The sequence below is a fragment of the Microtus ochrogaster genome, unplaced genomic scaffold (genome assembly GCF_000317375.1).
Source record: "Microtus ochrogaster isolate Prairie Vole_2 unplaced genomic scaffold, MicOch1.0 UNK128, whole genome shotgun sequence".
Classification (NCBI taxonomy): Eukaryota; Metazoa; Chordata; class Mammalia; order Rodentia; family Cricetidae; genus Microtus; species Microtus ochrogaster.
Window position 1 is genome coordinate 545,522 of NW_004949226.1, and position 16,537 is coordinate 562,058.

The 16,537-nt window shown below is 38.9% G+C and overlaps 1 protein-coding gene across 1 annotated transcript in view; it reads left to right on the forward strand.

The window, feature by feature from the left end:
* Positions 1–13,891, forward strand: part of Crispld1 (cysteine rich secretory protein LCCL domain containing 1) — a 35,052-nt gene extending 21,161 nt beyond the window's left edge. Inside the window, exons 7-15 of the mRNA XM_005371786.3 lie at positions 877–1,017; positions 1,418–1,478; positions 1,582–1,648; positions 1,846–1,976; positions 3,897–3,940; positions 4,029–4,101; positions 7,387–7,462; positions 10,578–10,708; positions 12,829–13,891. Coding sequence (XP_005371843.1) covers positions 877–1,017; positions 1,418–1,478; positions 1,582–1,648; positions 1,846–1,976; positions 3,897–3,940; positions 4,029–4,101; positions 7,387–7,462; positions 10,578–10,708; positions 12,829–12,880 — 776 coding nt within the window. The 3' untranslated portion in view covers positions 12,881–13,891. The remainder of the gene's footprint in view (positions 1–876; positions 1,018–1,417; positions 1,479–1,581; positions 1,649–1,845; positions 1,977–3,896; positions 3,941–4,028; positions 4,102–7,386; positions 7,463–10,577; positions 10,709–12,828) is intronic.
* Positions 13,892–16,537: the final 2,646 nt, after the last annotated feature.

Below are 16,537 nucleotides of genomic sequence, written 5' to 3' on the forward strand. Positions count from 1 at the left end.
CACTCCTCTGTATTCCCACCTTTCTTCCAAGTTTTGAGTTTATGGACACAAGTGAAAACCTTTTTACAGCACAACACTGATGGGCTCTTAACACAGTCCACACCAGGGGTGGGGGAGTGACACAGATGGGCTCTTGACACAGTCCACACCAGGGGTGGGGGAGTGACACAGATGGGCTCTTGACATAGTTCACACCAGCGGCAGGGGAGTGACACAAAATGGACTCTTGACATAGTACACACCAGGGATGGGGGTGATTTGAAATTCCAAGCTTGAAACTGTCCTCTAATTTAAAGATAAATATTTTTTAAGTTATCCTAAAAGAAATAAACATTCTGGAAGTTGATGTTGTAACAAATACAGATAGCAAGAGTATGCCCATCCTTTAAGGGGAAAATGTGCACTTCCTGTGGGAGAGAAATGTGGACTTCCTGTGGGAGAGTAATGTGGGCTTCCTGTGATAGAGAAATGTGCACTTCCTTTGGGAGAGAAATGTGCACTTCCTGTGGGAGAGAAACGTGCACTTCCTAACCCCCGATGTTACTATATAACAAGGTCAGCTTCAAGGCATTTTAATAAAAAAAAAAAAAAAACCATGGATACCATACTGTAAAAAGATTAGAGCTGAGTCCTCTGAATATTAGCTAGACACTAACACACACACACACAAACAAATAAAAAAATAAGGGCTTAAAGGCTATCATGTGTACTTCACTTCAGTGTGGTACACAGAACCATGAACTTGTGTCACAAACCTGTGCCCAAAGAGTACTGAGTTTTTAGTTTTAATTACTTAACAGGTATAGAGAAGCATTGATTAATAATTTGTGCTCATATAAGTAAAATCCATATTTTTTAATCTTTTCCCTCTGACAGAAGGGTCAGACAGGTATTACACGCCTCGTGAAGAAGAAACAAATGAAATTGAGCGGCAACAGGCTCAGGTCCACGACACGCACGTTCGGACGAGATCAGACGATAGTGACAGAAATGAAGTCATCAGCACTCAGCAGATGTGTAAGACCCTCATTGCGTGTCAGCTGCTCATGCTCTGCACGGGTGATAACTGCCCGCATTTTACCCACATGTTTTCAGAATATAAAAAGCATGTTTCAGCTGGGTGGTGGTGACACATGCCTTTAATCCCAGCACTCAGGAAGCAGATTCAGGTGGATCTTTGTGAGTTCAAGGTCAGCCTGGCCTACAGAGTGAGTTCCAGGACAGGCACCAAAGCTACACAGAGAATCCCCGTATCAGGGAAAAAACAAAAAACAAAAACAAAAAAAAATAAATAAAAAATAAAACCAAGCAAACAAAATCTGAAACAAAACCCCTGCGAGCTTTAATAAAGCATAAAACCCATTTTAGAAGCTTTAGAGTTATTAAAACTAATTTGGCATTTTTGTTTATTTTTTAGCTCAGATTGTTTCTTGTGAAGTAAGGTTGCGGGACCAGTGTAAAGGGACCACCTGCAACAGGTAGGCATCACTATGAGTCTCAGCATCAGTTGACAAGATAAAGGAAGCATTTGCATTCTGTGTGTAGAGAAACTGACATTGCTTTCTTATGCCTGTCACGTAGGTACGAGTGCCCGGCAGGCTGCTTGGACAGTAAAGCTAAAGTCATCGGGAGTGTACACTATGAAATGGTGAGTGGAAGAGAATCATTCGGGAACACAGTCTTTTCACATGGCATCTATGTTCAAGGATGAACATACAACTTATACTAAATGTAGATTGTTTTCTCAGAAATGCTTATGTTATGTTAGAGTCATATACAGTGTAATTTGCTCCGTCAGACAGAGCTTAAATTCTTAACACCCTGTGCCTTTTCCTTCTCTGAAAGCAATCCAGTATCTGTCGAGCTGCCATCCACTATGGGATCATAGACAACGAAGGCGGGTGGGTCGATGTCACTAGACAAGGAAGAAGGCATTACTTCATCAAGTCCAACAGGAATGGCGTTCAAACAGTTGGGTAAGAACCTGAATGATCTTTCCTGTCAGATGAAATGAAGTTGTAATGACGAGCTAACATATCTTTTGACCCAATTATAGAAGAATTTATGGGAGAGCAATTTTCAAAGTTCATTTTATCTTAGACTTTCCACATATAAAAAGATGAGGAAAGCCTACAAATTCAAAGCTAAATCATTTTGCTTAAGGATGGTAAAACTCTGAACTGTTGGGAATTCTGTAAGTGCATGCAAATTTACAGTTAGCTCACAGGGTTGGACAGATGTCTCAGAGGTGAAAATCACTGTTTTTAGCTCTTTCAGCAGATGCAGGTTTGGTTCGCAGCACCCACGTGGTAGCTCACAACTGTCTGTAACTCCAGTGGCAGGGATTCGAGTCTGTCTTGTGGGATTAGCAGGAACCAGGCATACATACAAAGAACATACATGCATGTAGGCAAAACTTTTATACATAGCAAGCAAAAAGATTTTTAACTATAGCCATATTTTGAGATTAAGCCATACATTGTTCAGCTATGTCAGAAATACCCCGAAGAAGGCTAATTAACTGCACGTTCTTTCATGCAAGTGTAACTTAAACACACAAATGGCTTTGATTCACTTTTTAAATGTTTCTCAAATTTAGTATAATGTATGTCATTCTGAAACATGGACCGTTTTAAATGCGATTTAAAATAGAAAGTGGAGTCTTTTGAAACATCTTCGTGCGGTCCCTTTCCTCCTAAGTGAAAGAGCATTGAACTCCAGACAGAAGACTTTCCTTACGAATCATACCGTAGACTTTCCTTGTAAGTGTACACTTGTGTGAAGTTTCACAGATTAAACTGGAATTCACTGCTAGGTGTAGAGGTGTATATTTTTAATTCTAGCATTTGGGAGGCAGAAGCAATTGGATCTTTGTGAGTTTAAGGCCAACCAGGTCTTCACAGTGAGTTCCACACAGGCAGAGCTACATACATAGTGAGATTCTGTCTTGAAAAAAATAAACAACAACAAAAAATGGATTTTATAATTATAAAAAGTAATCTGGTAGAGTGTTCCTTGCAAATCAGTGATTTGATGTGTACAGTTGTGTGCTTGTAGTCATTGGTTCTGTCTGTTTTTAGTACAATGCTATTGGCTTATTCACTTAGCAAAATTTGTAAATCATCATAAATAAATAATAGTCATTAGTGAAACAGATGCTGGTTGATGATGCATTGAGGGGCAGTTTTACTATTTTCAACTTCATTTTTGGTTGTCCACTATAGAAATGCTAATGAAATATGAAGTGTGATCCATTTTGTTGGTTTTGTGAAGAAAGAAGTTGTTGATTTGTAGGATCACATTATAAATGAACAATATTAAATATTGAATTTGAAACTGCTAGAAACAAAAGAATGTTAAGGTTTTACATCTTTAATACTAAGCAAGCAATTTAAAGGGTGAGCCTTGTTGGAATAATGTTGCAAATTAGTTATCTCTCAATAACAAATGATGGTTTCAAAATGTGAGTGTATGCAAACAAGTTAAAATTTTAATATATAATGATATCCCTAGTGTTATGTTCCTTCTTTTCTGCATGATTCATACAATAAGAAGAGGTTCATCCATTTACAGTAGCCCCTTTAACAATAGTTAATAATTAAGTAACCACTGCCCCTTTAACAATAGTTAATAATTAAGTAACCACTGCCCCTTTAAGGCAGTTGTCACTTTTCAGTCTTTTTTCCTCTTATACTTATTATTGTAAAGGCTTGGCTCATATGGAAACAAAGGCCATTAGTGTATAGGTTTATTGTGAAGTTAGTGATGTGGACTTATACTATTTGTTTAGGCACTTTAATAAAAATGTTTAGAAGACAAAGACCTGAGCAGTATCAGGAGTTACATTGCTGCTAATGTCCATAAGCAAATGACTGACATTTCTTTTTCTTCTGCAGCAAATATCATTCTGCTAATTCCTTCACGGTGTCCAAAGTAACAGGTTAGTGATCCTTTCTTACTTGTGTTCTTACCATGTATGGGATGCTTCCCTTCAAATGGATTCATTTGTTTTGGCTTTAATTGTTCAGTTCAAGCTGTGACGTGCGAGACTACAGTGGAGCAGCTCTGTCCATTTCAGAAGCCTGCCTCACATTGCCCAAGGTAAGGCTTTGCACATTCTCTCATCCATGCAATAACATATATAAAATAGATTTGTGCATGCACCTACATAGTCACTTAATGGGTATGACTTTGGTCTTGTGATATCTGTTTTTATATGAAATTCTGGTTCTTTTAGCGTTTGGAATTTCTTATGATTTAGAATTGCTTCCTGAAGGGAGCAGCAAGACATCACATTCTACATGTACACGAGTACCCCTACTGTGCCTTCTCCAAGTTTTGATCATTCCCTGGTCTCAGAACTTACACATGCAGTCATGTGCTCATTTGATCTACAAATAATTCCCATGTACTATTATAATAAGATATTATACTGGGTGGTATATACATAAGAAGTTTATTTCTCACGTTGCTGAAGATTAGAAGCCTGAGACCAAGGTGCTGCTGACTTGGTCACTGATACGGCTCTCTCTCTAGCTTGTAGACGGCCACCTCCTTTGCAGTTTTACGTGCTGGGAAGAGCTTTTTCTTATCTACCTTTATTGCAAGGCCATTAATTTAAAATCCTGATGGAGAAGGACTCTTCACTTAATAACTCATTTAGCGAAATTACACCCATATTGGCCCTGCCTATCTCCAAATAGCAGTGTGGGTTAGGACTTCAACAGAAACACGTGGGGCTAACAATAACATTCATTCTGTGACAAGTTCTTCCAAGAGAAACCAGCACAATTCATATTTTAACATTGCCACCTACCTCCTAAATTTACAGAATACAATTGCAACTGGTAAATGGAAATAATGCCAATAAGATTTGAATAGGATTCTTCATTTTTTATCTGTGGGAAGTCTCTCACTTTGAGATGTAGTATGGACAATTGAGTTTGCATATAGACATAACTATCCCATATCCTTTCAAAGAAATTACCCCAAAAGGAATATGAGGAAATATGTCTTCATGGATTCCATATCTGTCTGGCAGGGCAACCCGAAGTAAGTGATGAAATACATAATTATTAAATGGATAACGAATAGTTATTACTCAATACTAATGGAAACCTCATATGCCTTAAATGGAAACAGACCTGTAAATGCATGTTTAATCCTGAAATGAGTCGGTAGCACTTTTGTTCAGAACATACAGGCAAATGTGAGTGAAGGACTAGTTATTAGATCACCGCTTCTCAGTAATGATACTGAAATAGCCGAGCAAGCAGCCCTCCCGATCTGTCTTTCACATGAACTTATCCACGTAGAAAGGAGATCAGGTTGGAACTGTGGCCTCTGACCTTCTTGCAGGCTAAATACCAGCTAAGAATAAGATGCTGTTTGTACACACAGCCTGAGCCTAGGGCGAGGGTTTGACAGCCATGGGAGGAGAATGAATGCCCAGCAGTTTTCACATTCAGTGAGAATCTTTCTTGTCAGCAGGGACATGTTTCAGTTCTCAGAAACTACAGAGAGGTTCTTTTGTAATAATCAACCCTCCAAAAATTTGTCATTTCTTACTTTTGTTTAAATGGTTCTGACTTACATATACTATGACGTGTACACAGTATAGAGTATTGTATGAAACTATGCAATTTTTAGAAGTAACTACTACATCTGTTTCTTGAGGAAGATCTATCTAAATTGGCAAGGGTAGATTCAGATCTTTTTTTCTTTTTATTAATACTAGTAGAAAATTCATGGATGTGATCATGTACAAGGGACTTTCATATGGTTATCATGTTGAAAGTCTCATGTACTATATAAAATGACGTTTTCTCAGTTTTAGTTTATATTTCCTTTAAGCGCTTGTATGGGGTGTGAGGGACACACACACACATACACACAAACACACACAGTGACAGAGACAGAATATCAGTGGAGAAGAAGTAACTGATTATTTTCTTTTTAATTATTAGTTGACGGTTTCTTGAACTCCAGAGATGGATTTAATTATTATGGATGGGAATGTTTCAATTTAAAAACAGAAAGCTTTTGGAAGCTTTTAAAAAATGAGCCTATGGGGCTGGAGAGATGGCCCAGTGGTTAAGAGCATTGCCTGCTCTTCCAAAGGTCCTGAGTTCAATTCCCAGCAACCACATGGTGGCTCACAACCATCTGTAATGAGGTCTGGTGCCCTCTTCTGGCCAGCAGGCATACACACAAACAGAATATTGTATACATAATAAGTAAATAAATAAATATTAAAAAAAATGAGCCTAGCCAATCAGATATCTCTATGGTAATAGGCTGTCTGAAGAAAGAACATCTCATGCTGAGAGGGGAGAATTGTAAAGGCCCTGAGCATGAGCACGGAGCGTGTTTTGTGTGTCTGAGGAACAACTACCTCTAACTGGAACGGGGAAGCAGGTTGAAGAGAGCCACATATTCATTTATCAAACATGCAGAACATATTGCAAGGATCTGCTCACTCATTTTCAGTGAGGAAGAAAGTCTTTGGAACAATCAGAGATAAATGGCATATTTGGACTTGCATCTTTTAGTTCAAATATGTGTAACCTGACTGGAGAGGACCAAGCCAGGTGAGGTCATGGGAGAGGGTGTTGCCGTAAGTTACACAGCGGCTGATCATACCTGTGCTTACCGTGGTTTAAGTTCTTTCGGGAAGCCCTGATCTTGGTTGTATTAAGTATGACTGATAAGAATTACAGCCCAGTTGAATATAAGGTAAAGAGAAAGAGGAACCAAGGCACAATAGAGGCTTTGGCAGAAGTTGTGCGACAATAGAATTGCACTATGTTGTGATGGGAAGCCCACACATGGAAAGGACTTAATGAGAGATATTTCTATTCCATGTCAGATAAGCTTGAGCTATTGGTTAGATGTATGCTAAGTGCTGAGAAAGTGGTAGGGATTCACAGTGCAAATGAAGAGAAGTTCCAGCTAGAGATGGAAATTTGGACATTAACTGTAGATGAAACAAAATGCAGAGAAGAGCAGCGTGTTAGGAGGCCTGCTGTGTCATACGGGCAGTCCCTGGGATTTTCCACGCTGTCCGTTCACTGACTTCTGCTCACACTGAGCTCCAAACTCAGATCCACAGGCTTTTGTTCAAGTTTCTTTCTCCTCTGAGTCACCAAGGCAGAAGGCTTCTGCGTAAATTAAAAAACAAAAAGAAATCAAAATCCGTATCTTTGTCCAAACCTGGAAGTAAGTAGAAGGCACTGCGCCGGCTGCTGGCTTGCATATTTGACCTGTCTCAGGAGAATAGGGTAAGCAGGGCCTGCACTGTTGAATTGATTTTGATATAGCATTTTGGTTTTATTACTAAGAAACACTGAATTCACCAGCTTACTTTATGTCTTTATTTTTTTTCAGAGTGTACTGTCCTCGCAACTGTATGCAGGCAAATCCACATTATGCTCGTGTAATTGGAACCAGAGTTTATTCTGATGTAAGCATGCTACTTTGTACGGCTCCCAATATCCTCATGTGTATAAATGCATACTCATTTAGATGTGCATACAGGCTCTACACAGAGTCAGGGCTGGTGTTGACCTGGTTCACATATTTTCAGAAGAGCTAATCATCAATGTCACTGAAAGCGAAGGTATAAACATATGCGTATCTAATTATTTGGCTAAGTTTCACTCATGTCTTGCCCATCTATCGGACATTTAACAACAGAATCTGGAGGCATTCTTGGGAAGTAAAATGCAGTTTGCTTCTCTTCAGTCTTTCTTTTGGTTCTTCTATGTCTTAAATGTTAATAATTTGTCAAATATGTGCATCATATGCTCACTGCCAAAGAGGCATTTGACAAATAATTAAGGGCCCAAACTAGATAACGTATTAAAATGCGCATGGAAGGGAGCTATCTGCTAGCACATTGTAACGTGTGAATTTAGCATGGTCAGAAAAGAAACCCCAGCAGTGATGGCCTCACACGTTGCAAGTGGATTTTGTAGCACAGGTCGCTAGGGGGCCATAGGGAAATTGCTCGGCGGTAGGAATGGAATCTAGCAAGATATGTGTTAAGAGTAGCTGCAGTGTGCACAAGAGACAGCGCTGGTGAGCTGTGGGCGGAGGAGAACAGACATTAGTAAGAACCAGGAGGGAGGGAGATGGAGATGAACTCAGGTTTTATTCAGTGGATATTTGGAAGGCCTTGAAGATTTCAAAGCTAGAGTTACAAAAACACATGGGGAAAGTTTCCCCTTGATGTACGTGATCAGTGGAATATTCTAGAACATGGGTTGTGTGAGGTGGTCAGTGGAATATTCTAGAACATGGGTTGTGTGAGGTGGTGGGATTGTGGACTTCACCTCACTTCTCTTACCACATTTGGTTCAGCCCCAATTCTCCCTAGTTTACCTCCACTTTTGATGTCCTTGCTAAGCCTCCAGCCTCGGGTTTGGTTCTTCTTTAATTGTCCTGTGGGTGCCAGGAATTTGCCCACCCTCACGGTCCTTTCTGAAGAAGTTTTGTCATGACAGGACTCTATATCTCAGTCACATTACTGTCATTGTGAGGTCCACAGTGAGCCCCTCCTCTAGTCAATGTCATCCTTCTTCCCACTATGACTCTGCTCACAGCTGCCTATGTTAGCAGGCCTTGGACCTCTGTTCTGATTCATCCGCAGGTTCCTTGAAGGCAGGGGCTGCATTGCATTTGTCTGCCAAGCTATGATCAGTCAGGACACAGAATATGCAAAAGGAATCATTCCTTGCAGCTTTTTCTCTTTCATTTCCAAATTTCTCATTTTAGTCATGTCCTATGAAAGTCTTTCAAAATATACCCCACACACACCACTCTGCCTTTAAGGCATCTCTTGCTAGCTAGGGTATTGCTAGAACTTTCACCCAAAAAGGATCTTAGTCTGCTGTCTGTGAAGTGTGTGGGTGATATGTGTTGTTAGCTAGAGTGAGTTGGAAGATTCCTGTCACGCAGGAAAAGCAGATCTGTAAACGACACCTGCCAATCTTCTCAGCTCCCACAAAGTGTGTTGTCTCTCAGTTAAAGTTGGTATGGAAAAGTATGGAGGAATCGGCCAGCTTCATCCTATCGCTTTGGCTTCCCCTCCATGTTGCTCTCCTTCTGCCTACAGAGCTAGAAGTATAGTGTATATTTGCTACTATGGACATCTTTTGTAGCTCATCACAAACCATATTAATTCTGCATGTTTCAAAATTCCAGTATATTCACAGATGAAAAGAATCATTTCAATAATACAGTCATTTAAAATATGGATAAAAAGTTACCTTTGGACTCCATAAGAGCGGCAAGCAAAACAATACTCTAAAAACGTCTATAGAACTTGGGTTTTCATGAATGTCATATGCAAGCGTTTTCATTGCCTTGAGGAGAAAGTGCTGATTATACTATTTTAATAAAGCAAGAGGAATTACTGAAATCTACAGAGAATTACTTTTAATTTAATCTATTCTGAGCAGCGTCTGTCTGTCCTGGATACAGTGAGCAATGCAGTCTTGACTTTAACCTGCTGAGTGAGATGCCTTTTCCTCAGAGGGAGGATACACAGTGTTTGACAGACAGTAGTTTGTAACAGAACAAAAACAGAAGGATTAGAAACCCTGGCCTTCAGGCTCTTGAAGCTAATCAGTACTGACGGATGCCACAGAGTTCAGAACACCATGATAAAGCAAGGTCAGGTCAGACACACACACTTGTGTGAATCTTTAAATCCTTATAAAACCATCCATGAGATAACGAATGGAGAGCTGCCACAGGCTGCAGAAAGAGTGCAGGGTGGTGAAATGGATTTTGGGTGCTGAAATACTTCATGTGCATCCTGTGCTGTATTGCCTCAATTCCAAGATACTGACACGTTATCATAGAGCAACTTGATTAAAGATAATGCTTGGATCCAGGAAAGACTTCCATGGTCCAAAAAAAGGATTTGACAAAAAAGGATTAAACATTGGAAGTTTAGACCTGAAACATTAAATAAGACTTCTTCTCCATAGACTTTCTGTTCAGTTTGGGTTTTGTAGCTAAGTGTATGAGCATGGCACAGTAACATAGCTGTGACATAGATTATTTTCGTTGGGGCAAATGCATCTCCATTTCATGGATTCTGGCAAGTGGCTCTTAGATATGGATAGAGCCATGATTGAGTTGTGCATAAGTAAAATCTGGATGTGAGGTCATCTCCTCCATATTGTGATCATTTCATCATGTATGTCCCAATAACCACTAGCAAAGGCTGAGACTTGTGAATGGCAAATAGCACTTGAAGAATGAAAAGGAGTTCATTTGCTTTGTGTTGCCTTGGTTATAAAACTCGGTTTCCGGGACACGACAGGTGTTTCCAATATTAGTTGGTGGAGTGGTTTTACTATGCTAGCTCCTTTTAGCCTCTGCATTCAGACTTGCTGAGAATCGGTTTGATGTGTGACTTCCCAAACACTCCTTTGTGCTTGAAACATTACGCATTAGCTGCTCACTGACTGCACAAATAGATATTGGAGACCTCAGACTAGAAATCTGGGCTAGGCAAGTGCAGCAGGGGAGTTCTTCCTAATGGTGTATTGTCTTTGCTTCTGTAGCTCTCAAGTATCTGCAGAGCAGCAGTGCATGCTGGGGTGGTTCGAAACCACGGCGGTTATGTGGACATCATGCCTGTGGACAAGAGAAAGATGTACACTGCTTCTTTTCAAAATGGAATCTTCTCAGAAAGGTAAGGTCGAACAAGATAAGCATCACTTTATGTTTTAGTTGGTGGTCTGTCTTGTTTTTTGCTTGTTTATAGCTCTTCTTCGAGTGGTGTCTGAGTGGCTGAACAGTGTGTTTCCTTTGAATCCTTGCATGGTTGCTGGTCCTTCTGGGATGAAGTACCAGACGTGGCTGTCTCCTGCAGGCTTATGAAAGAGCAACATGAAAATCGGATTACCTAGAGAACCACTCTTTTGTTAATTGATCTTATAAAAAGGAAATTTCCTTCATCCTCTTTCAGATTTTCTAGATTAGTTTTCATATTTAATTCTTTCTAGGTGTGCAAGGCACTGAGTACTACTCTAATCCAGTTATCTGATAAAGTATTTGACCAAAACAATAAGTCTTATTTTCCCTAGAAATAAATTCTCTTTTTCATTAGAACTTGGATACTTAGTGTGATATAAATGAATTCTTTCAGGCTATTTTCTGCTGTTCAGCTCATTAGTGTGACATATTTTTACGACTTGGAAAAATTTATCTATTCATTTTATGAACTATTAATAAATGTTAAAAGAAATGAGCTTTTGATGAATTTCTAAAATTATCAATATTTATGGAACAAATGTGAAGTTCCATTTATTTGTGCAGAAGTCTACATTTTAGCTATTTCCTGAATCATGTTTCAAAATCATAGCAGAAGATTCAGGTCTCCAGTAGTTTCTCTAAGAACTCTACGACAGGAAAGTCCAGATTGCCATCCCCAATTCAGACACACACTGAGTGTCTGCTTTCAGATGGGATGATACCAGGAGGCCATAGTTGAGAAGGTGACTTTCTAAAGCTTGGTTCATGACCTTCCTAAGCAGGTGGAACATATAAAACAGGTCCTCGAGTTATAAAATCTAACACACCTTTTCCAGTCTAAGTGAACTTCATTTAGTCCTCACACTTAAAACTGTTGTTTTAATAAAAGTGATATCCTACCCTATCTAGGATAGCATTTGATTTTTAATTACTGTGAATATCCTAGCACTTTCACTGTGTCTGCTGGATACCTCAGCTGAAGAATAGATTTCTGAACCCTAATTTATGTATGTGTTTGCTGAGGTTCAAATTAGTTAAGTAATTATTATACCCAAGGTCATGTAACAGTCAATCACTACAATTAACTCTTGTTCTGTAAGTTTAGAGATGCAGATTTGTTCAGGATATTACTATGGACAAAGACACACTTCAGACACATACATTTCCCAGGACTTCTAGCTTGTGTCCTGCAAAAGAAAAGCTGGTGTTAGATTGCCTTTGGGTGTGTCTGAAGACCTGGCATGGCACGTGGGCACATTCTGTGCGGTCATCTGCACGAGCGTTGTCATCTCCTCCCGCTAAGGTCTTCTCCCTACTCATTGTGTGAGAATATGCATAGAAAGGAATTTCAATTTTTCCTTAGCAATATTCAATGTGTTCATCTTTAAGTTTATTTTAATTATTACAAGACAAAATTTCATGTAAAATGCAAATAAGTTATGTATTTAGAATAAAAATATTTGGTTCTGTATTGCTTTCACTATGCTTTAAAATAAAAATAGCTCAAAATGGCACAGTGGGGAGAGAAGAGGGGAAGGAGGAGAGAGAAAAGAGAGAGAGAGAGGGAGAATGAGATACTTTATTTCCATTTTAGTGAGGAAATATTAGGGCTTTCCAGATTTGAACTTTAAATTTCATTAGAAAAAAATTTGAGAACTATCGATGCTATAACTTAGACTGTGTGATGGCATTAGAGCTTATAATTGGAAATATAAATTCTAATGCTAAGGAAATAGTAGCCTAACTCTTCTGTATTAGAGTCTAAGGTAGCAATGCATGAAAACATGCCCCAGGTCCTGTGAACTGTATAGCGGCTGCTCTCCTTCCTTTTAAGCATCTCAAGTTTCTTTAGTGAACTTTCAGTCCAGTCAGCAAGCAAAATCTAGAGGATTATGTCATCCTCCCCGGAGCTTCCCAGTAAGTGTAAATTACAGCAGTCTGACACAATTGGGCCATCTGGATTCATGGAGCTACTTTCTTGCCTGTCCTCAGAGAGAATGATTGATGGGGAGGATTATATGCACAGATGACCTCAATGTATCTTTTGTGCTCTTGCAGTTTACAGAACCCTACAGGAGGAAAGGCATTCCGGGTCTTTGCTGTTGTGTGACAGGGAACTCTTGGAAAGGAATTGGAAAGACCACCTCACATACCACGATTCTGAGTTTTGTATAGAACTGTAACTGTACAGAAGAAAGCAAGTATTGCCAGCCCACCCCCAGAGTGCAAATGAGTGTCACTCTTGAGAGGCAAAGTCTATAAAATAAAACATGGGACATTAGCTTTGGGGAAAGTATTGAACATTTAATGGTTTTAGAAATCCTGTGTTGAATATTGCTATATTTTCTTAGCAGTTATTTCTACAGTTTATTACATAGTCGTAATGGTCTACATTTCGTATATTATATTATATGGTGCTTTGTATATGCCACTAATAAAGTGACTCCAAACAGTGAATGTGAATGGCCTTAGAGAATTATCTGGTGCATTGGAAAGCAAACAACCCTAAAACCGAGGGAAACATTTAAGTCACTCTTCTGCCAGTCCACTGTACATTCTTACCTACTCGAAATCTCTGTCTTTCCCTTTAAGACTGGGCCGTTTTTCTCTTCTGTTAACTGGTGTTATGCAGACTATTAAGTCCTCATGGTGCACTTGTTATTTTGTATAAAATAATCTTTTAATTTCCAAGTGAAAATATTTGGTTCCCCTGGAACGGCCTCGGTCGTATGTGGGGTAAAATCTAAGTGTGTTGTTGAGAACAAGCCTGGTGATCATGTAGTAGCTAGAGGGTAGCGTGGCCGCCTGAGCTTGCTAGTGTTCTTAGGACTGAGTTCACATGGCTTTCTCTTGTATCCTGGCAAGTACTCCTGCAGGCCAGGAAGTATAATAAAAAGTCTAATGAGGATGAACTGATGTGTTACATTTTATTACCACTGGTGTTCATAGTGGCAAATGGCTTTGTGTATAAACCTTCCATTAGTGTCATCCTACGGTGGTGATATATTTGTTTCTGTGAAAATGTACTGTGCTTTGATACCTAAATTCTGTAAAATGTTACTGTTAGTATGTTTTTTTCCCTGCTGCTGGTGAACTTATTTGTCTCCCATAAACATATTAAAATCAATCAGTTTCAAAAGACCATTTCACTTTTACATGCATGCTTTGTTGTGGAATTCTTCTAAATGAGCGAGCACGGTCAACCTTAGTTTTCTAAATTTGACTTTCTGACATCAGTTTAAGTCAGTGGCTATTAGCAGAAACCCACAGAGTCCACCTAATCGTGTAGCTATTTGTTTTGGGAAATGGTCATTTATTTAGAAATATTATAACAAGAGACACTTTGAATAAGAGGAGAGCTATGGATTTCATAAAAGGGAAGAAAAGCAACAGACAGCAAGGGAATGATTATAATTACAAAGGAGCTGAACAGGCAGCAAATACTTCAAACACTTTTAAATGAGCAGGTGTTTAGACATAGATAAAATGGAGGTAATTTGCATGCAGATATCAGAGCAAGCAAGAAAACTGGGTGATACAAAAAAATGAAAACGCAGAGACTTAGAGATTGTTTCAGAAATGTAGTTTGCAAATAAGTCAAATTGCTTGATCATTTGTTGAGGATTGGAAGACAGTTAAATTGTTCAAAATGCAGTCAAGACTTATAAAGCATAATCTTCTGGGAATTTTACCCCAAAATACACATTATCCTTTTTTTAAAAAACTGTTCTCAGAGCTAGATTTAATAAGGACATTTTGTACAAGTGTGTAATTATAACTTTCCTCATTATATATGTGTGTGTGGCTTTCCTCTCATTTGTGTTCTGAGTTCTCCCTGGAGAATGCCCAACATTTTTGACAGGCATTAGGTTCTTCAGACTTGTTCCTAGTCTATAGCTCCACCATGAATCCTCCATACTATTGAGGTATCTGCTCCTAACCTCACATCTTTTCCTCTTCAGTGCATCCTCCATGCTCAGATAGGATTGCTCCCTTCTTTAAAATTCTGTCTCATAGAGAAATTGAAGCCTCTTTAAAAGCATTTGCTTTTTTTATTTATTTTATTTTTTTTAAATTTATTTATTAAGGATTTCTGCCTCCTCCCCGCCTTTTATAAGATATTTAATACATAAGAAGTGTCTTTTGGTAGCCTACTTAGCTCTCTTGTACTTCTGTCACTTTACCTGTAAATAAATACATACAATGATGATGCGAAGAATTGAGATATTGTATATTATGTGATAGAAGAGAATATCAAACATGCAATATGCCACCAGCATATGTCAGTTTTATCAAACTAATTTTTATTTTATTTTCCTTTAGAAAATTCTTCACCTATCGTGTTACACTACTTTTTTTTTCTGCTGGCGAACTTATTACTTTCCCAGAAACATGTTAAAATTAATCACTTGCAGAAGATTGCTTTGACTGTCTTTTATTCACTGTCCTCATTTCACTGATGCTCTGATGGATGCCTCACTAAACAGAAATTCTTGCATAAGTTTTCCTAAAATTCTTTTGATATGAATTCTGTTCTGTCTCCTGTAACACCCTTTAATTTGTCTATGTTATAGATTTGCCTCATATTATATATAGTTCTTTAAGCTTAATGAGATTTTTGGCTGTCCAGGATGCAATAGAATAAGCGGCATATGTGGGCCAGTCCTATACAAGTCACTTATTTCTGTAAGCCTCAGGAAACATTGTGAAAGAGGAAGCAGGAAGTACTGGAAGGCTAGAAGATGGAGAGGGTGCTGGGCTAGGAAACACCATTCTTTAAACTCTAGAAACACTAGAAGATGGAGAGGGTGCTGGGCTAGGAAACACCATTCTTTTAACTCTAGAAACACTAAAAGATGGAGAGGGTGCTGGGCTAGGAAACACCATTCTTTAAACTCTAGAAACACTAGAAGATGGAGAGGGTGCTGGGCTATCTTTAAACTCTAGAAACACTAGAAGATGGAGAGGGTGCTGGGCTAGGAAACACCATTCTTTAAACTCATTCAACTCATCTGGTCATCAGCTCACAAAAACTGTGAGCTGCACTGGGCCCACACAAGGATGCCTTATCAAGACTCAGTCAAGAAAGGAGGCATGCTCATGAATCTTTACCTTTTACCTCTTCTATTAGTTAGGCTTCTTTTACTGAGACCCACAGCGACTTTGAAAGGAAAGGAGCTATTTGTCTTACAGGTTGTTGAGGAAAGCCAATGCAAGAACCTGAGGTAGAAACCATGACTAACTTGCCTCCATGGCTTGTTCAGTTTGCTTTCTTAAATGATCCTGGACCACCTACCAAGATTGGAACCACCCATAGTGAGTTGGGTCTTCCCAGATGAGATGCTAGTCAAATCCCTGTAGAAGTGTGTACAAGCCAATTTGATAGATGTAATTCCTCAAATGAGATGACCTTTCCCCAGGTGACTCTAGTTTATATAAAATTGAAAAATATTAACTTCTACAGCTCGGCACTGTTAGCTATTGATGGATTCTGAGAGGAGGGGACCAACCATTTTTAGATGTATATCTACCAGTGAGCCCACTAAACTCCTGTGAATAGCTCTAAATATTTGTCACACAAATGGCTCTGGTTTAATCTCAATGGATCACAAAACAAAATAAATAGACATAAACATGAGAAAATCTTTTAGGGCAGTGTGAAACATAGGGAGGGGATTGAGAGGCCTTAGTATGTACAGCATGAGTGTGCAAAATTTTAATAACATTCTTTTTAAATAATGAGCACTTTGAGAATGTCAGTTTTCCT